At 40.0% G+C, this 27,350-nt stretch overlaps 1 protein-coding gene across 3 annotated transcripts in view; it reads right to left on the reverse strand.

Moving 5' to 3' along the window:
* Nucleotides 1–27,350, reverse strand: part of adcy7 (adenylate cyclase 7) — a 47,085-nt gene that overhangs the window by 14,908 nt on the left and 4,827 nt on the right. For all 3 annotated transcript variants that reach the window (XM_088295668.1, XM_088295669.1, XM_088295666.1), the window contains exons 2-6: nt 8,858–9,405; nt 5,995–6,192; nt 5,254–5,418; nt 4,015–4,164; nt 2,779–2,939 (exon numbers count right to left, since the gene is read on the reverse strand). In XM_088295668.1, coding sequence (XP_088151794.1) covers nt 2,779–2,939; nt 4,015–4,164; nt 5,254–5,418; nt 5,995–6,192; nt 8,858–9,022 — 839 coding nt within the window. In that variant the 5' untranslated portion in view covers nt 9,023–9,405. The remainder of the gene's footprint in view (nt 1–2,778; nt 2,940–4,014; nt 4,165–5,253; nt 5,419–5,994; nt 6,193–8,857; nt 9,406–27,350) is intronic.

A 27,350-nucleotide genomic window follows, 5' to 3' on the forward strand; every position in this document is an offset into this window, starting at 1 on the left:
CACAACCCAAAACCAACTGCGGAGGTTCAATTCCCCTAAGACAAAATTGTCTGGAATTCAAGTAAAACGTGACGGGGGGGGAAATACTGCTCTAATGTCGTACATAAATATTGTGATGCCGCAAGCTTGGCACGCTCATCTTTGGACAGTTTCACTTTTGGCACCTCTCAAGCTCCATCAGGTTGGATGGTGAATGTCAGTGCACAGCCATTCACTCTCTTTACATTGCTGCATCCATCTCTCCTTCAATCCTGACTAGTCTCTCAGTTCCTCTTACTGAAATACACTCCCACCAGCATGATGCTGCCACCACCATGCTTCAATGTCAGGATGCCATTGGTCAGGAGGTGAGCAGTGCTTGGTTTCTTCCAAACATGACATCTTGCATTTACATCAAACACTTCACTCTTTGTCTCATCAGACCCAAGATTTTTCTCTCTCATGGTCTGAGAGTCAGGGGCTTTTTGGCTTTTTGGTTTTTGGAGGGCTGCCATGTGGCGTTTACTAAGCAGGGCTTCTGCCTGGCCACTTTACCGTACAGAAATGATTGGTGGAATGCGGCAGACATGGTTGTCCTTCTGGAAGGTCCTTCTGGCTCCACAAATGACCGCTGGAGCTCTGACAGAGTGACAATCAGGTTCTTGGTTAACACCCTGACTAAGACCCTTCTCCCGTGATTGCTCAGTTTGGACTGGGGTAAGCCAGCTGTAGGAAGAATCCTGGAGTCCTGGTGGTTCGGTATTACAGGCCACTGTGCTCATTGGAACCTTCAAAGCAGCAGATTTTTTTTCTGTACCCTTCCCCAGATCTGTGTGCCTCGAGGCAATCCTGTCTCGGAGGTGTACAGTCAATTCCTTTGACTTCATGGGACCTTATGCAGACTGTATGAGCCTTTCCAAATCATATCCAAGGCAGCAACTGAATTTACCACAGATGGACTAGAAATTGATAAAATGGAGGAACCGCTCAAGGGTGATTACTGGAAACATGATGTGCCTAAGCTCAAGTTTTGTGACCAAGGCTGTGGATACTTACATACAGTATATACAGTGTAGAATATAGATACATGCATGCACACAGTATATGTAAAAAATGCCGTCAGAAAAAAGAAACCTTAAACCTATTTTAACTCATAAGAAGACAAGATGAACAATTTGGAATACAGCTGTAATATAAAATGCGGAAAAAGGGAAGCTCCGTGAATACGTTCCGGATGCACTTTAAAATGTATTAAAAAAAATCACTGTGAAAAATGTTTTTACAATGGTGACAGTTTAACACTGCAATGGATTAATTCCATTATTTCCTGTGGGAAAGTGTTTGACTCCACTGTATGGTATACTAGTGTATATATTGAACAAGCTGTCAGCCTGGGCGGCTGAGAGGGGAAAAAAAACAAAAAAAACATCACATCTCCTTCTTCATAATGACTTGGACAAAATGAGCCAGGTGCTTGACGGTGCGACTCATGCCACAAAAGCCACAATGACTGCTTTGACCGGATTAATTATAGCGGGAGGGTCAGGGTTGCAACCTCTCGCTCAACACCTTGTCATTGCGAGACAACCTGATTGACGCCTTTGCTGCCTCTTCGGGAAACACATACACACCATCGCAATATCTGTCCGTCGCACACACTGTCACAAACACACACGGGACTGAGAGCGCTCATTGAATGGTAATCAGTCAACTGGTGAACATATAGATAGGCCAGACGGAATGCAGTGCATACCGTAATTCATTTCCCATTGGGAAATGATAAAAAGTCAAGTGAATAGAACACCATAGAAAACAAATGGATGCATTTTGCTTATCGTGGACTCCTCATTGTGCATTTCCATGAATGAAGCAAAGGAGGGAATGCTTATCTATCTCAGCATTTATCAGAAAAAAAAACATTTCTACATATAATGGGATTGCCTACAAGCTGATCCAGGACAATTGTGGTCTGTAAGTGGGTCAGTTGTCCGGAAGCAAATTAATCTGTCATTCAGAGGGAAATCTACTTTATGGCTCAATTTCATAAAGCGATGTTCACAAGCATCGAACATGCATGAATACATATCAAAAGGGGAGAAGTGACTTTTCAATGGCTTGCATACAAATGCTTAGACTTCTGGAATGCCTTAAAGGGGAAGTCAAGCACCAAAATATATTTGCAATAATATATAATATGTGCTTTCATTCATGATTTGGTTGTTCGCTGAGCCCCAAGAAACCATGATGTCATCTTCAGTCGGCTAAAGTGAAAAATTGGCCGCCCTCTGAGATGGAGAAAAATGGGTTGATTTTACTGTTTAATTCATAGTCCACAAACGCAATATTAATCAGAATGCAGTGTTTCAAGTAGTGGGGCTGCTTTGAACATATTCTATGTTTCAATAGTGTCTGCAATTCAGAGAAGAGAAACAATGTTTGGATTGGACTGTTGGAAGTAGCGGTAGTACCGCGCAAGTTTTTTATTTTTGCTACTGCACTGATATTCATGTTAACATTATGCTGTTTCAAATAAGTTAACACGATTGATGTAGTGCTCCCGTCCCCGGAAAAAAATAAAAAATAAAAACATAACACATGATGTCCAATTGCCCGAGGCCAAGCCGCTTCGTTTATTTACGGAGTGGATGTGTAGTGAAAGCACATGTTGTGGGGAAAAGAAAATCTGAAACTGTTACAACAATTTTGTAAACACAAAAAACTAAATCTCACTAGTTTGTTTACAACCAACCATAACAAGGGCATGCAGACAATTGTTTGAGAGGCATTTGCATTTGCTACCTGACGTTTTCGTGACGCTTGACGTAGAGGCTGTGGAAGTTGTTGTCTTTAACCAGCCGCTGTTGCTCCTCCTTGTCTTTGCAGTCCTGCAAGCGCTCCATGATGGCCAGCTTCATCTTCATGGAGATGTAGACCGGCAGCACAGACTGCAGCAGGTTCTCCTGCAAAACACAAAACACATTTATGGCGCCCGCCTTGATGTGTTGGATAGCTGTTTCCCAGTGGTGGGTGGTCGAGGCCTTAAAGGCTTTCTCTGCCGAGTACTCAATATGTGAAATGTCACTTTTGAAGAAAAGTAAGCCCCCATAAAGAGTATGGATTGCATTCATAATATAATAACAGTAGAGAATCGTTTAAAAAAATTATTGTAGGCTGTAAAACTGGAGTTAGACTTGGGTCCACATTGCCGCAATAAGTTAGCTTGGTTTCCAATGAGAGTAGAATTCGACCAAGGTTGCGCTTTGTCACTGATTTAGTTCATTAGATTTAAAGGCAGAATTTCAAAAGGAAACTCAGATTTAGTTGATATCTTGAGCAACCACTTCGAATCAGTCATTTGTTTTTTATTGTTTCGATTTGCTCTCTTTCACACCCCCCCCTCTGTCTCCCTCGCTCTCTCACGCGCTCCCTCCTGCACGCCCTAGTCCACAAATTTAGTGTTTAAGATCCCACACTGGTAATAGTCAGTGTTGTTGGCAAAAATAGGGAAATATTTCAAAAGACGACTCCAGCGGAGGCAGAAAAATTTAATTAACGCGGGCTCGGCTTGTCACAATGACAAACATCCTCAAGCGAGGTCAACTGGGGGCCGGCCAAGGATGGAGCTTCCCGGAGATCAAAGTAAACCGTGCTGAAGATGAAGAGGAACATTGTAACAATGGTCTTCATTTGTACCGCATGTCTGCCCATGTTTGTCATTTGTGTTTGTTCAGTGAGATTAATGCAAAGCAGTAAAAAACTATAAAAAGGACAAATATTGTGATTTATGAAATTGAACGACATATTAGAATCTCCAAGGGGGAAATCCGAACACTCGTTAAGTCATTAAAAACAATTTCACTCTTGAACTTCAATCGCTACACTGTGTCCAAGTTTTTTATTACAATTGTTCATTGTCCACAATTATTACTATTATAAATTTTTGAATCAATTTGGTACTGGGTGAGTAAATGCAAGTTAAATGCTGGCTGGACTTGATTCAGGTACATAACGAGTGGTCCACGGGGCTAAACGAACCTGTTGTCTTTTCTCAATCTCCAGCTTCATGCGCATGCTGAGGCATCGAAGCGTGTCCTGAAAGGTCTGCCTGAGGGTTTTCTCCATGAGAACCTTGTGAAATGCTCCCACCACGCTGCCACAAAGGAACACCACTGTATTGGACAGCAGCTACACACAAACGCACAAAAACAGCAAACAGAATCATTACAATAAGGAAACGGTAAAAAAGAAAAAAAATGTTGCTTTGTCAATTAATACATTTTTTTCAATAAGAAATCAATGAAAGTGATTTCATTACCTGTCGACATTGTGAAACCTTTTGTATGTAACTGTCATACATATATATGTCTTGTGAAGAGAAGCGTAGTAAAGCTAAATCAAAGCTTGACCACTCAGCCTTTAAAGACACATAATGGAGGCGTTGTACTCTGCGGCTGAAAAATTATTCACAGCGCTTCAGTTTTCCACGTTATTGCTTCTAAATTCATTGCATTCAGTTTTTCCCTCCAAAAATGATTGCAACATACCAAGATGAGGACATGAAAAGTTTTTTTTTTTTTTAGGTTTTTGCAAATTATTGAAAGTAAAACTAAGGAATAATATGCACATTGGATATAAAAAGTCTACACACCCCTGTTCATGCATGGGGAATGTTGCAAGCTTACTCCTTTTTTTGTCTTAAAATTCTACACACAACAACCCATAGTGACTAATTAAATTTTTTCACATATTTTAGAAACCACAAAAATCTTTTTCTGCCCCAGAGCTGTTCCTAGAGGCAATCCTGTCTTGAGGCACACAAAGCCTTCAAGCCGCTTGTTGCCAGTCTGCCAAACTTAACATAAAACAATGAGAATTAAACAAGAGGAAACATCATGGACATACAGGCTAACAATCTGCATCTGTGCGGCAGTGTTGTTTCAACAGATTTCTGAACATAGAGGATGCAGCAAGTTACACAAGCAGACAAATAATATTTATGAGCATAGTCTTTATCCTCTGCGAAGAACGGCTAATATCACTGCTGTACCGTGAAGTCTAAAGGAGCTGATTTTCCAGTACATTTTATCTGTCTGTCTTCCACTGCCCCCAAGTGGCCAAGGTGCACAACAGCACCCATCATAAAATGACACCTTCTTGTGGATCTTTTGTGGGTTCTGCCACCTTATAAAAATCGGTTAATACGCAAAAAAAAACAAAAAAAGTGATGCATGTTGTTTTCCCCAGTGTCGATGGTAGGATGTTGTCATGGTTCACCTGATTGGCGAGGTACGGCACGGGCACGTCGCGGTACACGGTGAGCCTCAGCGTGAGCGCCACGATGTGGGACAGCGACGAGACCACGCTCAGCGCCACCGCGTACCACCACGGGAACGGCAGCATCGTGTACACGGTGAAGATGATGAACAGGAAAAACGGCACCTAAGGGAGAGAGAAAGGAAAATTACAAATGCACACTGCGACAGTTAAAATCAAACCAAGACAAAATCTTGTTCTCTGAGGGATTTTTTTGGGTTGTTTGATTTTTTATGAGGCAAGCTGTGTTTACTTGTTTCAAGAAATTTTGTGAAGTTAAATTGACCACATGTCTTTTCATATTACAAATGTGATCCATGTGATATTCTGACTGTCTTGTAAAATTGGAGCTGTTTTCTCATCCATCCATCCATTAGCTAAACTGCTTCTCCTCACTAGGGTCGCCCATGTGCTACTAACCAAGCGCAGGGCACACAGACGAACATCCGCGCTCACACTAACACCTCGGGGCAATTTAGAGAGTCCAATCAATGCATGTTTTTGGAATGTGGGAGGAAACCCTCAGTGATTTTCTATTTTTTGTGTTGTGAATTTTTCTGTGACAGTTGTGCAAAATTCCAACTTTAATATATTTTGATCATATATATATTCTTTTAATATCTCTATATTATTCTTGGAAAACTATTCTCATAAAATTTCTTGATTAATGAAATTTTTTTTCCCTGTACGTGGTGTGTTCACCTGGTCCCAAGGTAGGACGACGGGCCCACTGAAGATGAAGGTAAAGCCCATGGCGAGGTGCGCCGCCCACACCAGCAGGCCCAGCGGACGACGCCAACGTTGGGACAGCATTTCGGCGCACACCAGCACGAAAACGGTCAGGAAGACGCACAGGGCGCCGCTCACCACGCCCACAAAGACGCTGTGCTCCTGTGCGCTCTGAAAAAGTCCCCACGCAAAATGAACACCTCAAAAGCAGAAGAACAATAAAGAGAGTTGCGGACATTGTTATGTAAGAGCACTCAGCCACCAGAACGGCTGCAAAATCAATTGTGGAGCACGACTGGACTCCTAATGGCTTTGAAGAGGTAAAGATCCTTTCAAATGCAAAAAAAAATCATCATGTAATAATAAGTACAACAAGCGACTTGTAAACTAATATAGATACTTTGTATTGCTTTCAACCATACACAGACCATCCATCCATCCATTTTCATTTCATTTTGCACTCTTTGATTATTATTAAATTCACCAGTTATTGTGAATGAGATTTGTTTTTAATAAAAAATAAATAAATACATAATTTCTCTGCCAAACCTTCACTGCTTGGAGCGCATTTTACATTTAAAAACATGTACCAGTACGGTATACGGTGATGCATGTCTGTCAAATAAGCCCAAGGGTCAAGAATTATATCTTACATTTTATTTGACTGCTGAAATGATGTCACTGAAATCAGCCTGTTTTGAGGGCGACAGCCCTGAACAATGTAATCAAGTTACTGCTCACTCCACTCTACTGAAAAGTGTACAAAGGCAAGTACAGCTTTCGACTTTGGGCGTCTAAAAAAGTGTGGGCAAACTGCAAGCTCTCATGAAGACAGTACATGGAGCAGGACATTGTAATTTCATTGGACAGTTGACAATTGATTACACTGTTTAGAAAATATTACTTTTAAAAGGATTTTCTGAAGTTGAACTCCTGTTTTCAAGTTTATACTGAGTATAAGGCGACCCAAAGCGGAGCATGCAAACGCAGTTTATAAGAAACCATGCGTGGGTTGCAAGGAAAGCAAGGAGTTAAAAAGAGACGGCGCCAAGTCTGTAGTAATAGATCCTTGCTAGGGTAAGGCCATCAACGCATGCTATTTGGGAGCTTTCTGGTTGCCACGGCAACCTTTCAAAAAAAGGCCGCACATCAATTGCTGCTCCTGACGTCGCGCTGTGAGACTTGACAAGGAACGGGGGAAAAAAGACAATCATTGTGAATGAATGAATGGATGAATGAATTGTACTGGAAGCCACATAAAAAGCCGCAAGATATTTCATTCTTATTAACATTTTGCAGTTTTCCCAATAGTGTATTCATTGCAACTATATAACCTACTTTTATCAAAACTCTGAAATATCGAACTCATACATGCATGCAGCGACTGCAGCGCTTCTTTCCCACATGCAAAGAAGGCATAATAGTTAGGATACAGTAAAACCCACTAATTGCCTTTAAAAAAAATAAAAAATAAATAAATAAATAAAAAACTTGATATGGCGGGTGCATGAGCCACAATAAACAGGGGAAAACTATTGTACCTCATTTAACTTTTGATTTTCATTATTGTAACTTTTTTACAGTAATTACCAAAACCTATCAGTATGCTTCATGGGAATACCTCAAATAAACATCCCCCACAAACCAGTAAACGTTGAGCCCATGTGCCACTAACCAAAACAGCAGTGCCTACACAGCTACATAAACAATCTGGAGTCATGTTGTAAATGAGCTCACTATGTAATATTAAAGATTGTTTCCATTGTGTTAGAGAAAACAAACATTCCGTAGACTCTGATGCTGTTGTGACTCCACAAAGTCGTGAGCCTATATGCGCCATTTCTTTACATTCCCCAACTAAAGTCCACTTTCAGCTTGTCATATTTTGCAACGTACTGGTTCCTCTGCTTAGTCATAGTCCAAAAAAGCCTCCCACAGAATACAGATTCCTCCTCCCATCTGGAATTGCATAAATAATGTGTGTGGGGTACTGTGTTGTCCATCTGGAGTAGCATGAAGCCCTTGCGGTTGGCCATCCTTAAATTCTTGATTTTGTTTTGGAGACCACTGTTAGTAGCTAAAAAAACTCACCTACTTGCTGTTTTTTTTAAAAACCAAAAACATGGCTACTATAAAAAAATATTTATATTACTTCAGCACAAGGGAAGGAGCTTTAAGTCAGCATTTATTCAGGCCAAAGAAAAAGCAAAATACAAACTTTTTTGCATGAACCTCAATTGTGGATTTCCGTGGTCCAATTCCTTGTGACTAGTCAGAGTTCACTTTCTTCCATCATAAGTGCGTTGCCAACAGTGCGCGCAATGTGTTATAGTGGGTGAGCATGAGGGCTGCCTCAATCGATTATTTTGCTAGTTGACTAATCAGCAACAGTCGCAATTAGTCGACTAATCAGATTCTAAGTAAAACTCTTATATGACCAGGTATGTACAAATGAATAATAAAGACAATTAAGATGATAGTAGTACATTCAACTTGCATTGCACTTTCTACCAGCACACCATCTCAGATGCACACAGTCGCCTGTATGTGCTAACTTCAGCTAAGTTTGTCTTGATTAATCGACTAATCTTGGCAGCCCTACGAGAATGCGATTAAGCGTTGCCTATTTGGAATCTGAGTAAAAGATTGCCATCTTATAGATCAAGCGCAAAATGCCTACCAACGGCATGAGCAACCCGTTAAGAGTGAACAACCAATTTGGCACCCGCTATTTAGGATCTTAGAAAATCAGTCCCTTTGAAAGCAAGCCCTTATATTCTCATCATGTGTGAGGTTTCTGAGAAGACGTTAAAAATCGGTTAAATCAGAGACTCACCAGTCCGAGAGCGAAGAAGAGGACCAAGAGGACTCCGCAAGAGAGCATGGAAAGCCCCAACAGGAGCACCAGTGGCTGGTACTGGCTGATGCATGAGAACTTGCGGTATAGCGCCTCATTCTTTAGCTCCTGGTCATTCAACAAGTATTTCCCTTTGGCCGGCATGGCCGAGTGCAATGCAAGATTGCTATTTTACAAAAAAAAAAAAAAAAGTTTGTGGTTCTGGCTAGCTCATGAAACTCCAGTGAAGTAGGTTCCTGGCATCTTGAATGTTCTCCAGTCCTCTTCTTGAATCTTCTATGTTGTGTCCGGTCTTGGCTGGCTGGCAGGCCTCCTTCAGATGCTGCCAAGCTACAGCTCTGTAGAGCAATAAGGGAAGTTCGGAGGGTCTAAGACGCACAGGAGGGAGGGCGAGTGGAGGAAGGGGAGGAGAGGAAAAACAGAAGCCCAGGAGGGCATCAGAAGAGGTCATCAACGCCGGGATTGGGCTAGCGACGCAGCAACAAGATCGGGGGCTTCACATTACTGATGCAGCCCAACCATTGTACCTGGATGGAAGAGACAAACTCTGAATTATTCATATTGATCCAAAATGGCAGAGTTGTAGTGGTGATCAAACTACAGGAGTTAATAAAAGTCATTAAAGCTTGCTTTATTGTGTTGTCGGTAGCAGTCAGAGAAAAAAAGGCCTCTCTATATTCAATTCAGTTGCTTCAGATAACCTGAACTGGACCTTATCTTTATGCTAACTAAGTCTAACTCAACCTAACACTAACCCTAACTAACCCAAGTCTGAGCTAACCCTAAAACAAACCTAGCTCTAATGAATCTTTGAAGTCAACTTGACCAGAGCCCTAAATAATAACCCAAACTAACTTTAACGCAACTCTTAGAAATGGCGCTAACTAACCCAAACCCAAACTAACCCAAACTGTAACCTAATCCGTGACCTTAATCACCTTAAAAAACTAACATCAACTAAACCTATCCCCAATTAATACGAACTTGTATCATTTAACGCTTTTGAGAAGAATAAAATTCAATAAAAACATGGTTGGCTTCAGATGGCGCAATAGAGAAAGGAAATTTATGAATAAAACAAGACATGTACCAATTATGAATTGCGATATAGTGTGGGATTACTCTACTGGCAAACTCGCTGTACAGTACTTTGATGTCATTGTTACAAAAACAAATCACTTTAGTCAAGACATGTGAGACTGATTTCATTGCTTATGTCAATTTATGTTTCAAAAATACATTTGAGAAGTCAAGAAATGTTTCACAAGGTAAATAAACAGAAATATAAAAGCTAGACAATAAAGAAGAGACTTAAAATTGTTTACGTTATTGATGTTTTGCATGGCCACAATAAGCCTGGTCTATTATGGGATTGTACTGTGGAATTGTGGGTAAGAAGTGAGAAAATAGATACGGAAGCCGGATCACATGTTACATCAGAGACATTTATACTATCTTCAGGAGTCACACATGCCAAGTGTGCTTTTGTTGATCTCCATTTCATTTTGCGCATACAAGTAACAGTCCAACGGTTATTTAATGTATCGATCCAACTGTGATGGCCCAATTTTCACTAACAAGCTCAGTTTATATATTTTTCAATCAGGAAACTGAAATTTGTTATTTTCTTTTTTATCCATTCATCTTGGAGAAATTAGGAAATAAGTGACGACTTGCAAAACACCTACTTTTAATGAAGAATATGGTTGCGCTCCACTCAGCACTTTTCATGTTACTGCGAGTCATTAAAGGGACCGATTACAAACTCTACACAGGTACTGATGCCATTTTTACATGCAAACCTGTGAAATAAGTGCTAATGTTAACAACAATGACGCGTCCCTTTAACATTGCATTAGCAATAGCCTCAATGACTCGTTTGGAAATGAACATGTACATATTTACTGATACACACGCACGGGTCTCCTAGTCCTAGTCTACCACAAGCCAAATTAATAATGGGTAATTAGCGTCCTTTATTGGATGCATTACGCAAACAAAAGACAGCGCTGAAATGGAATGACGTTCTATAGGAGCGCCAAGCCAACACATGACTTAACGTTACCCCCCGGCTGACTTAACAAAGACAAAAAGCTAGAACCGCCAATGATGGGCACATAAAATGCGACATGTCATATTCCCACCAAAAGGCCTGCCATGACTTCACTCCATGGACAAGTGAATGACTAACATGTTAATTAATGAATTAATCTTAAAGGGATGAAGCCTTCATTCTGATAATACCGCTATGGAGGTTTTTTTTTTTTTTTTTTTTTAAGTTTTGATTAACTTACTTTTAATTTTGAGAGTGAGTGACATAACGCACACTGTCCCTCACCCTAGCTAACTCCAATTAGCCCAAACTCAAACCGTAACTGTAACCTGTGAACAATTGGTCCAGTGTGATGCACCAACTATACATTTGCAGCCAATTCATCCTTATTTTCAGCGCAAGGCAACCTTGTTACAAGCTCACTCGAGACAAGGTGGACTTTGCCACTGTCAATAGAAAGCTCATTTCCACCAGCTGCACATATATGTAAGACATGTTTGTCCTTCGCATAGCAACAGATGCGACGCGCCATAAAAAGAGAAGGAGGGTCATGAAGAGGAGCAGCCTAACAGGGTACGGGAACGGACTTCATGTTTCAGTCTGCGGCGATGAAGCGCCTTGTCATCATGCAACACCATGATGACTGGGGAGTTTACGAGCGCTTACAACAATAACAAAGCAGACCGTGCCGAAGATAATGCCATGTAGACAATGTGTGGCTTAGTAAAAGCCAGACAGTTGAAGACAACACACATGGGGAATTGCCAGCGTTTTTCACACCCTGTGTTGCTGTTTGCTCTGAATGGAATAGAGGAATGAAGCTGACCTGACATTTCCACCCCCAGGGTTGTCTCGGTATCCTCTTACACAAAGAGATACTGCAAAGTGCGCTATCAGAGTCATGAGAAGAGATCAGTGCCTGTTACACAGAACCCAGCAAAGGTGGGATAAACACGTGGCCTTTCTCAAAGCAACACAGCATCCTGCAAGCTTTCGTCATCTTTCTAATTTGTGTTCCTTCTTGCTCTGAATAGGCGCATTAGTCAAAATATTGATATTCGTATTAAGCATTGAAGCCAATGCAGTTACATTAATCATGTACGTTTTATTTAACATGACCTGATCAAAACGATAAACACATCTACCTTCAGGCCCGTTGGCGCCGATTTATATGCTACTTTCTGATATGACTGATAAGCTACTCGCGTAGGGATAAAGAGCTCACGTGAAGTCACGTAAATTTATGGAGGAAAAAGACGTTCTGAAAAATATGGATATATAGTTTTATGAGTTGATATCAGGCTATGAAATGGAAAATTGATTCAAATCAAGATATAGATTTTTTTTAAACCCAGTCCTACTCGGAAAAGTGAGTGTGAGGTGTTCCAACAGATCCACCAATTGGGTCAATTTGAACCAACTTCTTGTGTTGTTTTGTACAAAACTACAATTTTTGGGGGGGGAAGTTTTCTGCAAAAACAACTCAGAAAGTTGGGTCAAATTTACCCAAGTAGCATATCGGTCCATTTTTGACCCAAAATGGTGTTAAGTTTAACCCAGCAGTTTTTAGAGTGCACAGGGCAAAACGTTGGCATTTTGAAGAAATGCTGGCTACTTTCCAACAGATAATTTTTGGAGGAATATCCACTAAATGTCATACATAATGTACTTTAAAGGTGACTGCGGCGTAACACCGTTTATTGTAAATGTCACGATAAACTCCTAAGAAAATAGGTCAGACATATATTTGTATGTCTTTATGGTGGCATCCATGGGAACATTCATTTCATCAAGTCCGACACTTTTTCCTGCAATATCAGAGACAGAGGACATTTGTCCGAGTCAGGTGAATGAATGCAACACTTCAAGCATGAGCCCGAATATGGGGAATTTTTAATTGTATGTCCAAAAATTGTTGGCTCTATAGTGTTTTTGCCCATCCATCAAGTGCTTTCGCAAGCCACACAAACTGACCCCCTGGTCTTGAGTTTGACACCTGAGCGGGACACTCATGTAATTGCCCAATGTATTTCGTAGTCGCCGTTCACCAAGTCACGGGGCTCAAACTCAGCCCTCAATCATTATAGTAATGGAAGCCTGACTCCACAGTGCAAAGTAGAATCCTCACCAGTGCTTTCAACCAGACTATTACAAGTGGATGTTAAATGTGCTGTAATTCATCATCAGTTGTCTACAGTAGGTTTCGAATTGCATCGCGGCAAGTAATAAGGCCCTGTGTCGCCCAAAACATGAACAATAGAGTAGGTGCGGACAAAAGCAAGCACAGATGCTTTTACTGCCACATGTCCTACGTTACCATGGCCCCATCAGTTGAGAAGAAGTAACAACAGCGACGGCCTATGACGTACCGACTGAGATAGGATGAATGGGCAGTCGGATCTTTCTTTTCAAAGCTTGGCAATGGAGGGAGATTGCGTCGCAGCCTTGTCGACTGGCGTCACCAAACCCTAAAAACAAAGCCGAGGACTTGCTGACCGAGACGCTGTTCAGTTAGGCGGTTAAAAAAAAAGAGAGAGAGAGAGGGCGAGAGACACACAATAAATTGGCAGTGTACTCCTTTCTCTGTTGACATCGTTAAGCAATGTACAGTTTCTTGCTTTCTGGGTAAGCTCTGTGAGTTTGTTATGCAAGCCAAGTCTCTTCCTTTTGGCCAAATCTCAAACTAAAATCTTAATGATCAAAAACACGCTTGTCGTTAGCGTGACACAAGAACGTAAATCACTTGACGCCAGGAGAAAGCATGCATTGGTCCGTATATGGTCATCCTAAGCAGGCAGCATCCCATGCATTGTCTTGATTGACAACCGAAAATGTCTTTTCTACATCTCGTCAATTAATCAACTAATACTCTTTCCGGTAGTCAATCTATGAATGTCATTGAATGTCTATCGCTAAATAGACTAATGCACATATCAGACAACTATCAAAGGTCAGTGTTTGCTGGACTCTGATGTCTTCACATCAGAATCAAGGGTTACACGCAGTACCATTTTTTCTCTCGTATGGAAGGTAATTCTCAGAAGAACCAGTGCTGCAATTAGTACAAACGTCTTGCTGTAACTAAGTGCATAAGCAAAAATATTAATATATACATTAAGAATTCAAGCCAATGCAGTTACATTAATCATGTATGTTTTCTTTAACGTGACATGATCAAAACAATAAATACATCTGCCTTCATGCTTGTTGGCGCTGACTTCACGGCTTCCACCATTTTGTTTTGATGTGCTACTTTCGCAGAATGACAAGAGTGAAGTCACGTAAATTTATGGGGAAAAATATGTTATTAAAAGTATTGATATATGGTTTTATGAATCAATATCAGGTTATTAAAAGGAAAACTGATATATTGATTTTCTAAACCCAGCCTTAATTAAAGTAACTATGTAGTGCTAATACAACTTTTAAAACAGTGCAGTGAACCAGAGCTTTCAATCACTAAGTCTATCATTGTTACAATTGATCTTTTTTTTTTTTTTTTGACGATATGAAACTCAATTCCTCCCATGTAAGCACAAAAAATAGCCAAAGGAAAGTAATACCGTCAATCGAGAGCAGCAGTCTGTTGGATTCTGTGTTTATGGACATTTGTAAGGTAGGTGGTTCTGGTCTACGCGATTAGATACCTCAAAACACTTCACGATTACCATCGAAACAAAGGCCAATTTGTTATCGTCTCTTTCAACGAGCAGATTTGAATTCTTCTGGGATTGATAATACATGATGCGGTCAAATCTTTAGCCAAACCTCACCTCTGCTATTTTTTTTTAAACCTCTTATGCAGCAAAGGCAAAGGGGCCGAGCAGCTCCTTTTGCAAAAAGCACATTGCTGCTTTTATAGCATCTCTTTGTGCTGTTGGCATTCAATAAGAGACAAAGGGTGACCTCTGGAAGGGAAAACCAAGAGACACATTTCTCAGCCTGCGCGAAGCTACCTTCAAAAGGGGTCGACACAACGTCATTAAAAAAGGCAGACGTAAACAAATGCCTCAAACCTCTCATGTCTCTCTTAGCGCACACGTGATTTCAGCCATTCGGATTCTCTCGAGGCCACTATGGCACGATGAAAATCATGGTTGGGTTGTTTTTATGGTGAGCCTTTGGCATTCGCAGAAAAAAAACAAACATAAAACCGCTTTGCTTTTAAGGAAAGTTTAACATTTATATTTTGGCTTTTTTTTAGGAATATGCAAAAATCAAGATTTTCTTCATCACTCAAAGTACAAAATCAGTGCTTAATCTTTTTGGACATGAAAAAAATCAATACTTTAGGAGCGTTCAACATCTATAACAGAGGTCAGCAAGAGGTAGGCCCCTCCCCTCCCAAAGGACCACATGAGTTGGCCAATAGGACACAGATTCATTTTCTAGGAATGTTGTAAAATGAATAATGTACAATAAAAACATTATCAGGGCGGCACGGTGGTCGACGGGTTTAGCAGAGCCGCCTCACAGTTCAGAAGTGCAGGTTTGGATTCTGGCTCCAGCCTTCCTGTGTGGAATTTGCATGTTCTTCCGTGCCTGCGTGGGGTTTCTCCAACTACTCCGGTTTCCTCCCACATTCCTAAGACATGCACGGTAGGTTGATTGAACACCCTAAAATCGTCCCTAGGCGTGTTTGTGAGTACGAATGGTTTGTTGTCTTTGTGTGCCCTGTGATTGGATGGCAACCAGTTCAGGGTGTACACTGCCGACTGCTCGAAGACGACAGGGATAGGTGCCGGCATGCCCGCGACCCTCGTTAGAAGCGGCTTGGATAATGGATGGAAAAACATTATCAAATGTGTTATTTCAGATGCGTGCATTCAACAGGTAGACCATTTCAGTTTAGAAAAAGTTGGAGACCCCTGATCTATAGTTTGTCTTGCTTTTAAAAAAGTGTACCAGATAGCTTTGTTGGTCTTATTTGTTCTTATTACAAATCTTCTTTTTACGAGGAATCATGTATACTATGTTTTCTTTTTAGGAATGTGCCAATTGACACAAAACGGCAGCATTGACCATGTGGGTTAGATTTGAGTTTCAGGCTTCCTAATGTATCTCCATCAGCAGATGACTGATGGAAGTGCAGCAATGCAGCGGGCAGATTGGATTAGGCCTCTTGTCCTTGGCCCATGCTCCTCTCCCAGCCCTGCGTACTGGGTACTGGTATTGAATTAGCCTTGTTTGATGCTGAACCACTAATAACATTAACACAGTGCTGTATTAGTGTTTATTTCAAATGCCATGAGCATGATAATTAGTGTGCGAGACAGAAAACTGTGTTGCTGTTTAAATGCTTCAGCCTTTGTTTCCATGTGACCATTTAGTGGCAGTTGTTGAGTCAAAAAAAAAAAAGAGAATTATTGATTTTAAGACGTATAGAATGGAGTCCAAACATGTCAGCCGTGAGACAAATCCAATATTGAAATAGCCCTGATTGAATTAAGTCGAGGACATTTCCTTCTCCAATGCTGTTTGGAATTGAAAAACACTTGCTGCCGCACAAAACAACATGCGTCGCTTATGCTGATACTCGAGTTAACAACCCAAGGACAAATGATCAAAAGGTGGCAAGAGAGTGATAGAAGACACATTGTTTGTGCCACTTATTTTAAAATGCCAAGGCCACTTGAGCTGTATTGAATGACTGTAGTATGATTTTGCCAGAGGATATTTATTGTAGAAGTGTGTTACAGTTTTGGTTTCGCATTTGTCTTTTGTCAGCGAATGCTGAACTTGAATACAAATAGTTGTTGTTTCATGTTGATCGGTGAAACGAGTGGTCTGGGCTGATTTTATTTTTTTTTTCCATTCGGGAGGCGCTAGTGAGTGAATCATGGTGGGTAAAAATTGGTGAGTTATTGGGTACGTTGAATCCCCGAAAAAAAGACTCTTCATTCATGAACACTGAACCGCAAATAGGGGGGGAACTACTGTAATAAGAGATTCCAAGAGGACCTTTGCGCTGAATGATTCTCGGGTCTTAATGAAAATAGAAAATGTAATAGTATGACTTGGAGACTTCAAGACGCTGGTCCGGTCATGTTTTCCACCTCATCGTTGCCACGGCAACATTCTGTAATTCTATGACCTCACAAAGTTCCTAAAGAAGTACTTCAAAGCCTCCGTGCCGTCTTTACGCACAAAACTAACCATGCTGGTACATCAGCTGTACGCGACAAGCGATGCGCTGCTGCCAGAGCATGTCATCTGGCAAAAAGATGGCTTTTCTTTCTGGCCTGTGGAAAGGTTTGGTCATACTCTACAGAATGGCAACGCAGGTGGTGATCAGCGTGTTTTCAGGTTCTCTGGTGAAGCAGGTGAACGGCCTGAAGGACCAGCTTTGGATGGTGAACCTGAGGTTGGAGCTCCAGGGCCAGAGAGTGCAGGAGCTCGCGGCCGAGCTGGAGCGCAAGGAGAAGGACAACAAGCCCCTGTGGGAGCAGGTCGAGTACCTGACCAATCGGCTTCAGGCTGAGAGGAACAACGCCAAGACGGAGGGGAAGCTACGGCGAGAGGAGGCGACCAAGTGTTTGGCGGAGGAGAGGCAGCGGGTGAGAGCGCGACGGAAGCGCGAAAGGGAAGATCTCTTCAAGGATATCAAACTGTTCCAGATCAAGTCCAGGGACAACCAGAAGAGACTGGAGGAAGAGCTAGCGGCCAAGGCGGCACAACTAGACGCCACCAAAGAATGTGGGAGACGGCTTCAGGAGACTCTGAGGAAGGAGAGGGTGGCAGTGGCACGCGGCAAGACGCAGATTGGACCACTTCAGGACAAGACGTTGCTTCAATTTGGAAAGAAGCCCCCACGAGACTAGTATTGGATTCAAGGTTTGGGACTTGAATGGAATTTACGAGACTGGATTTGAACTTTATGACAAGTAGTGAGACTAGTGATACAAATCTGTGTTTAAGACGGCGTGTATTCTGTTTTGATTTTGAATTTTTTTTTTTTTTTTTTTTTAATGCATGAGTGCAACCCTGGCAAGCCACCGGTAAGCTACGGTGTGGATTATAAAGGCCACCTCTTTAAACAAGTATCATAGAGAGAGAGCCCAAGATTACATTTTGGATCAAGAAAAAGAAAATGGCAACATCTAATTCCATCAATGACTAAAAACCATTCTTCTACTGCTAAGTTGGCTAAGTTCACAGCTATGTCTACCAATGGCTGGTGAAACAAACATCACACCACAAGTCACAAGTTACGCAAGTCTACTTCAAAGTAACTAATGTGTGATTATTTGTTTTAACTTAACAAGATTGTATTGAATGACTTGATTCATTACCTTAAGTCATATCTTTACTTGACTGATTTGAAAGTTTGAGCACTCAAATGGACTTTATTTGCCAAAGTAACTCTGGGCTTGGTTGGAACTTGAAGACTTGCTTTTAACTTGCACAATTTTTTCAATTTTGGGTCCCGTACAAACATATCATGCACTGCATTTAATGTTACACTATTTTACATGCAAATGTTATTGTTTTGTATAGTAATAATAATAATAATAATAACGTAATGCATACAATGACAATAAATATGATTTTGAGTCTACTACCAGCCATGTAGAACATATAACTACAAAAACAGATTCTTTGCCAGCACAGTGCAACAATTCTTCACTATGTCCTTTATTTGTGACACAGAAGCTAGCAAATCGTTATTCCTGTTTTATGCCTTCTTTTTATTCTTCTCGAGTTCAACAAAACTTTGCAAATGTACAAATCCAACCATCCATTCTCTGTACTGCTTATTCTCACCGGGGAACATGAGTGTGCTGTAGCCTATCCTGATTAACTTTGGGCAAGGTACAACATGAACTGGTTGGCGGCCAATCATCGGGCACAAATACACAAACCCGCACTGCACGCTGGCACGGCGAGGACATGCAAACTCCACACAGGAAGGCCGGAGCCGGCAATTGAACAAATATCCGCAGAGAAGTGAGAAGGGTGTCCTAACCAGTTGACCACTTTGCAAATCCAGATCCAAATACAAAGTCGAAAAAATTCATCTCTATTCTTGTAACAGATTTTACATGGGAAAAAGAAAATGCAACTTTATTCTAAAAGAATAAGACCAATATAGTAAATAAGTAACTTGTTTTGCTAATAATAAAAACCTGCTAATAATAATAAGAAGTTGTTTTTCCCCATAAAATCAAGACTTTAACCTCCCAGAAAATCCAACTCTATACACACCCACAAAAAATTTACTTATAACATTGTTGCCGCTTTCCCTCAAATTAAAACTCAAGAGAAAATTGGGTCCAATGAAAGAGACAATTATTATCTATTATCATTAGTTATTATTCTGATGCTTATGACAATTATTATTAGTCACAAGTAGCCTCAGGGTATATTTAAACATTTGATGAATTATGATATGGCATATCAGCACAACTCAAATCAAGTTCATTTCCAGCCCACTTTACAAAACAATTATTGTATCAAAATTCAAACATAAAACACAAATAAAATATTCTTTACAAATTTAAATATACAAAGAATCTAACAATGAAAAATAAATACAAATAAACTACTCATGTAATATAACCATTTACTTACCTTGAAAAATATATTTTCGATAAAAAAGTCACTTCCTTCTTACAAGTCAAATTACTTCTTACTGCTGAAAAAAAATGTGAATTTATTCCTTAAAAAAATGCAACTTAAGTCCTATAAAACACACTTCCAGAAAGAAAAATAAAACGATTTTCCTTGAATTTTTCTTTTCACTCTTTAATAAAATTATGACCACGCCTCACTAAAACAAAAACAAAACTGCTCAATTCACACATAAAACTAGACATAATTTTATTTAAAAAAACAAATTAAAAAACGCTTTAGCGCTCAAATGTGGTGCGACTGTACGAGTGGCATGGAAGCAGCGACTGAAGCCTTGTCAGCAGTGAGTCATCATAACAAAGCTAAACAGCAGTTTATGATATCGCACTTGTTTTTGTCAGACACCATCTCAGCAATGTCCCTCAGATGCATCTTTTTTGATGATTAAAACCTTGTTATTATCTTAATGTCCAAAGTCTGACACCAAACTGTCTGTTCTGTCCTAAGTTTTAAATTGTGAAAAATGCCCTTTCGGAGGAAAAAAAAGGGAGAAAATGGTCTGTTTTCAAAATGCATCTTGAATTCTACCTAGCAACTGGATGTTTGTACAGTGGGGTGAGGTGTTTAAAATACACATTACAAAATGTCATTTCTGTGGAAATTGCATGTGGATGGTGATGAGCTAACGCTGAACTGAAATCCTGTGGAATTCATTTAATTGTCGAACTGTAGAATATGAGACCCAAAGTTGGAATGGTTAACAAAGGGCAAGAAATTTGGAAGAAATAAAAATAGCATGCAATAAAGTAGCACATGGTAAAATTCGTAAAGAATGTGGGGAATGTAATGAACAGGTTGTTTGCTGCATGCCCTCAACGGTTTGAAACTGGAATCGTTCGGGTATTAGGGAGATGAGAAAATTGTTCACAAGATGCCTTGAATGAGCTGAGCAGTTTAAAGTTAAGACGTGAAAGATGAACTTTTTGTGAAAAACTCCTTCCCTCAAAAGTCTTGAAAATGAGCAATTGGAGGGGAGGACTGACAATTTTTGGAATGTATAACTAGTTCCCCGAATGTACTGAATTTTGTGAATACTTAATAAGTTTAAATGGTTAAAATCATAGTGGAGAATAGAATAGAATATCTAAAAAGGGGAGTAACGGATAATGAATTTTTTTTTTTTTAGGTGCATATTAAGGCAGATATTCACACAATAAAGTAAAAGTTGAATCTAGGAAGACATGTAGTGATTGACAAGGGTGTGCAAACAAGGGAATTATATAATATGTATTACACAAGATCACAAGAAAAATGACAGACGACCAATCTGCTTACAGACTGTGTGTGTGTGTGTGTGGGTGGAATAATTTGATTTGAGTAATACTCTTGATGGTGATGATGACACAGTGTGATTACCTAAACAAAATGAGTGCCCATTTTATTAAAGTCCATTTGACACATTTAGCCCATTGCTTAAATACGATTGGTATTCACGTCCATTTAATCAACATTGAATTTAAAATGTGTTCACCTGTCATCAGTGATGGGACAGAATGGTGGACGCCCATTTTGAGGACGAAAGATGAGAATTTTTTTTAAAAAAGAACGGACTAAACAAGGACGGAAGTGGTTTTTTGTCCTAACCGGGTCGACTACTGTTTGTATAGAATCAAAATATATGCACACGGAACAATATGAAATCTTGCAATGCTGTTGCTTGTACTGGCCCTTTAACAGAGAGTTCAACTAAGAGAGAGAGTTTAACTCTATACGTGCGGCTGTGTTAAGAAGCAATTGAGAGCCAAACTAAGCATCTTAAGTTACCTTTCATTTCAGCAAAAGGATGAAGTGCAATAAATACCGCCATTTCTACAACGCGACCCAGCTCAGAGCGCTGTGAATTTGCCTTGTGTGAAAAGTACGTTCCAGTAATGGTCTGTAAGTGTAGCTGCTTTGGACATTTTTGGAGGGTAGAGCGTTTCCTAGAGTTTAGAATCTAGATTATACCCCTAATAGCGTGAAGACCCACGGATATTCGTCTGAAGCCGCTAATGTATGTACAAATACATTTTCATGGCTAAATTCAGCTATTGTGGCTTTTAATCAGGTGTGTTTTGTTGTCAGAAAAAAGGATGCAGGACCGACACGGACGCACGACGAATATTTTAGGAATAAGGACGGGACGATGGCAGAAGGGTGCCGCCCAGGTCACAGACATCGCAACAGGAGCAAGAGTCGGTCAATGCAAAAAGTCTGAGCAACAAAAGAGAGTTGGTGTTGAACTTTGCACCTCATTTACACACTGGCAGCCTTCCACCTCAGATGTGACCTCGGAAGACTTACCAAATCCGGCCTTTATCGAGTTCTGTGTAAAAGGCACAGCCCGGTCTTGCTAATGCAGCTATTTTGGAGCATCTCTGTCTGAAACAGGCTTGAGACAGACCACAAAAGAAGCTTTGCCCTGGGCTTTTGTTTTAAATAGCTTTCCCCTCACATCCCACCACAATGGACAGCTCACCTTTAATATCTCCATAACAGATACAGACTGCGCGTAAATTAAGTTAGCCGTGAGGATGTGATAGCAGGCGTGCACAGAGGATTAAATTGTTCTAAATATTTTAAGAGTGGATTCTCTGCGACATGTGAGATCGCTCATCTGATAACAGCTGCTTAAATCTGACGCTAACACATTATTCCAAACAGAAGGAGCAGCCTTAAAACGGTGTTGTTCAAAGAAATGGATGAATCAACATCATAAGATCAGTAAAGGAGGCGTGCATGGGTTCTTTTTTAGGTTTTACAGTTGTTAGAAGAAAGTTATGCTAGATTCACAACAAAAATCTGTTGCAAGCGATTCCGGAGGCGCGATTGAATTTAAATCAATGGAGTTTGTGCGAGTGAGTGCGGGTGTGTGCGGGGTGATGTGAAAGATGTGTTTGGAGCGAAACAGATAAAAATCACCCATTCCCATTCGGCGAGATGAAAAAACAAATAAAAAAAAAATTTAAAAAATTTTTAAATTTAAATTGAACGTTCTTCGCGCATCGTGTCATAGCAGCCAATCAGCTGCGAGATGCATTACGTCATACTCGGCGTCATGCATTGGCAGGTTGTTTGAAAAGAGAAGAAAGAAGAATGGAGGAGAAAATGATCGTTGCCGTCTGTGGACATCCAGAGCTTTACAACACAGCCAGCTACCATTACAGGGACAAAAGAAAAAGCATGACCAGGCTTGGAGACAAGTGAGCAAGGAGCTTGGCGCACCTGCTAAATTTGACTAGTTTACGGATTCGGTGTGAACGTAGCATAATGAAGTAAGAAGACTCGGGTGTCACAAGTTTTTATATTTTTTATAGATAACGTTACACTGAAAGTCTAACATTAAGAACCGTGTCGTCACTGTATCAGAGTTAAAGTGGAATGTTTCATATTTGTATTTTTGCAAACAAATCACAACAACGCGGAAACATAAACAGATTACATTTTTATATTTTCAATATTAACAGCGGCTAACAGCTTTTACACGTGCATGAAAGTTAAGAATGCGACTTAAAACAGCTTTTAACCTTTTTGGAAAGTTTTACTCTGGAACAGATTATTCCTATTTTCCATTATTTCCTACGGAGAAAGTACTGTACACTATTTCCACTCGAGTCGGCGGATGGCACAGCTGCTTGAAGAGTAAGTTACAAAACATGAGAGGGGACTGAAAACAGAAATGCTCACTGTATGGATTCAGACCTCATAAATGTCATCTGTGCAGGAGCCATGAAGTCAGCGGCGCAGGCTGATCTCATTACCTCAAATGACTCCTGGGAGTTAAGGCTGTCTGGAGAAGGGGCGGAGCCAGAGGATTCACATATAATAGCATCCTTGTCTTTCCTCACACGGCTGCTGAGGTGTACTCCTGCACCAGCCGGAGTCCTTTTTCAATATTGTACTAAAGCGCACTTTCAATGGAGGTCCTGTTCAAGCTTAAATCTTGTGGCCCGGATCAGGTTACACTTTCTTTTAAAGGCCACCTTCTATGTTTTGCCGTCGAGAGCCAAGAAATGTGTAGGAAGGTGGAAGCTGTTTGAGCAGTCCAACAGTAAGGAATGTCTGGAGGCCGCAGCTGGAGGTTTCTGTGGCCGAGAGGAGTTTTCAGCCCCAGTTGCCTGGGGCCAAGTTCAACCGCCAAAGCCCAGGATGTCCCAAACGAGCTGTTCTGAGACGACTGTCGCCATCATAACGAGATTTATTAACTGAACAGGCAATGTTTTGAGGAACACTTTAGACATTCTTAACTGACCTTTAAACAGTTAGCGCACGAAACAAAACACCTTTGGATGACAAATGAAAAGCGTACGCGAGGTATGTTAGCAATAAACTCCCTAATTTGATCAAATCCTGCAATTTGACTGCTTCAAATCCAAATGGCCGACTTATAAAGTATAACTCGTGGCACTGGTCCATCAGACTTTTTCATGCGCTTTGTTATGTTAGACATGTCCACCCAATTTCATGACAACTGGTCAAACTGGTGTAGAGGGCTGGATTTTTTTTTTTCTAACCCTTCCCTCTGGCAAATCTTCAGCTTGACGCCATGATCCGCCCACATTCTATTGCGTAGGCAAAAATGGAGGAAAAAAAAAAAAGCTTGGCAATTTAGCATCAGCTGTTTCTCTGGGAAACCTGTATCAGATTTGGGCGAATTGACCCAAAATGACGGCTTCGAACCAATGTGGTGGACTACGTGTTCAATTTACGACAAGGGTTCAATGAGTGGATTTTGTGAAACTGGTGGCGGGGGCTGATTTGCACCCTTGCATCCCCTTTCATCCATCATTTAGCATCAGCTATTTTTCCAGAATATCTGCGAATTCCCTAATTGGTATTTTTGGGAAAAAAAAAATAACCCTTGGAATTTGCCCCAAATAGCCGCTTCAAAGCAAAATGGCAGACTTCCTGTTCAACATAGGACATGGGGTCTTGAGATTTATTTTTTTGGAGCATCCTGTTAGGATAGCCCATGATATCCACTTAATTGCATGTGGATCTAATGTAAAATGAGTAGGGGGGAAAAAAAAAAAAACACGCCGTATAGGAACGACATCTGATTGGTGCACTCAAAGGCACATAATATAGCATTGTTTGTTGAGGTAACGCAAAACAAATTATCGTTTTTTTTTTTTTTTTTGTGTATGGGTTTTTCTTCGTGGCTACCTTTCCAAGTTCATCCAGCAGAGTTAACGAGCAACACCGACAGCCCCAAGAGTGTGATTCAAGGCCAACGGTAACAGTCGACCGCACGCGCTCTCACTTCCTTGGCAACCGCGTGATTCATTTCCCCATTCACGCTGCAAGGACGGCTCGGCAAAAAAAATTAAAATAAATAAAAATAAAAACAGGAACCTGAAGCCAGCACCCTATTAGTCTCTTAGACCCACACGTGCTGAACGGAAAGCACTTCCTTTTTTCAGGAACAGTGCAGTACACAGGAGGACAATTGGAATTCAATCAACTCCACTTTCAATATAGAGTTCTAAATTCAGTATTCTTATATGAACACAAAATGGGCAGAAGTATTGAGACATATGTGAATTGCGGATTTTGCGTTTGGTGATGGGTCCATATGTCACTGACACACAGTGTAGTGAATGACGTGCTGCCGTCCATGAGTGAAAAGCTGTCTTTACAAGGGCACAAGAAATACAAATTGGTGGAGGGGGAATATGGGATATAAACATGTCACCTCTACTACAGTATGCCCACACGTACTTGCACTTCAGCATTGGGCCGTGCAATTGATCAAAATTCTATTACAATAATTGCTTTCAACGATTACAAAATTGGCATCATCGTAGAAAACGATTTTTATATAACATTGTTAAACTAGTACTGATTTTATAATGTCTAATACTATAGTGAGTATACTTGAATTCAAAATGTGAGCGGTCTAGTGAAATTGTTCATTTAAATATTACAACAGTTCTATGGTAATTTGAAAAGTGTATCGCAAGAAAACGCCAATGCACTGTTACGAAACCGTACTCAAATTTATACATTTGCACCTTATTTTAAAATTAAAATAACTAGGTTTTAAAAATGTTGTTTGGTCCAAAAGGAACTTGCATAATTATATTGTTTCAAAGAATTTGAGCTTAATCTTAATATTGTTTACATTTAAGAACATTTTGTTTTGCACCTCCACAAAAAATTATTGTTTGAATAACAATTAATCCTAAAATAATCGTGATTAATATTTTTTTCATAATCGAGCAGCCCTAGTTCAGTCCGTGTGAATTCGCCCTTATTTGGGGGGGATGTCACATGCTGTCATTACTTAGTTTTTGTGTTTTGAACAAAAAAAAAACAGGAAACTTTTTTTAATGGAGATATATTGTGCATTCCTCCCCACAAATTCAAACCGTTTCCAGGAGTCTGTGGCATGTGACAGTCAGAATAGCCCAGGGATAACCATATAAGGAAGAACTTATAATGACATCATTATTGTGCATGGCTTTTATGGCTCCCATGCAGATTCATGCACCCACAGCTCCCTTTTACATCCACTCCAGTCTATTCGAATGAAATGTTTTGTAACCAACAGAGAGGCTAATCACTCATTAAGCAGCTCAATACAATCAGCGGGGCCGATTGAAAAAGACAACAACACATTGCTGAAAGGCATCCAAATGAGAGTGAATATCATCGAGTATTGGTGGCTACAAACTCAATCGTTACGTGAACAGCGTGACACTTTTGTACCGACTAACATGGAAAAACATAGCTGGAGGCAGACAAGATCCCCTTTCATGCACACTGCCTGGAAATTTGTCCGTGTTGGTGAAACAAATATGAAATGTTTTTTTATTCATTGAATTTTTCACTTTTACAGGATTGGTGTGAAATTGAATAAATGTTTTGAATTAAAAGCAAAAGCCTTACAATTTTTTTTGTTTGTGAAATGCTGTTAAATCTTTTCAAGTAACATTTACCCATGGATGGGTCAAGGCCAAAGTCATTAAACATTTTCCATTTTGCAGGACCTCAGAGCGGTTCTTATTTTTTTTTTTAAACTACGTATTTATTAATGCAATTTCATTTTTAATTTTACATCATGTCTGTGTGAATTGTTTTAAATACTTTTAATTAGCATTTTTTCATTTATAATTTTCCAATTTTAAATGATATTTATGTTTGTTCTTTTATCTGAAATTACATGTTTTAAAAAACATCATTTCATTTTTTATATTTTACAGGATTTAAGGGATATCCTATTAATTCATTTAACAAGATCTCTTTCCTAAATCTTTTAATGATTAAACTGTCGAATAATTTTACACATTTTCCCCCCATTCACTTATACAGCATCTCAATTAAACTTGTTTTTTTAAATTACGTTTTAACAATTTTTAATTTCACTGATCCCTGCATTTAAAAAAGAAATTAGCATTTTACGTGTACTCACTGTATTTTTTTTAAATTTTAGAGGACCTTTTCTATTAGTTATTACTTTACTTTTTAGTTTATGTGACCGTCATGTAAAAAAGATTTTTTCTTAATTATTCACTGATTGTTTTTCCAACTTTACTGGCTATTAAATAATTTCAAAATATATATTTTGTTTATGAATAACTTCCCTGCCATAGCATCTCTGTCTGAACTTCGTACTTTTTTGTGGTCACCAATGTCTTTATTATTATTTACTCCCCTTTTCAATTTTACAGGCTTTACGAAATCTTTTCACACAAAGTTTACACTTTAAAGTATTATTCTTTCCATTTTTAAAGAGTTGGGGATTGCTAGCCCCGCAGTGAGGAAATAATCCGAAAGACAAAGAGGTGGCGACGGTCCATTTTGGTG

Source organism: Idiotropiscis lumnitzeri, chromosome 5 (assembly GCF_059441095.1).
Source record: "Idiotropiscis lumnitzeri isolate Australia: NSW breed Sydney's pygmy pipehorse chromosome 5, RoL_Ilum_1.0, whole genome shotgun sequence".
In the NCBI taxonomy this organism is placed as follows: Eukaryota; Metazoa; Chordata; class Actinopteri; order Syngnathiformes; family Syngnathidae; genus Idiotropiscis; species Idiotropiscis lumnitzeri.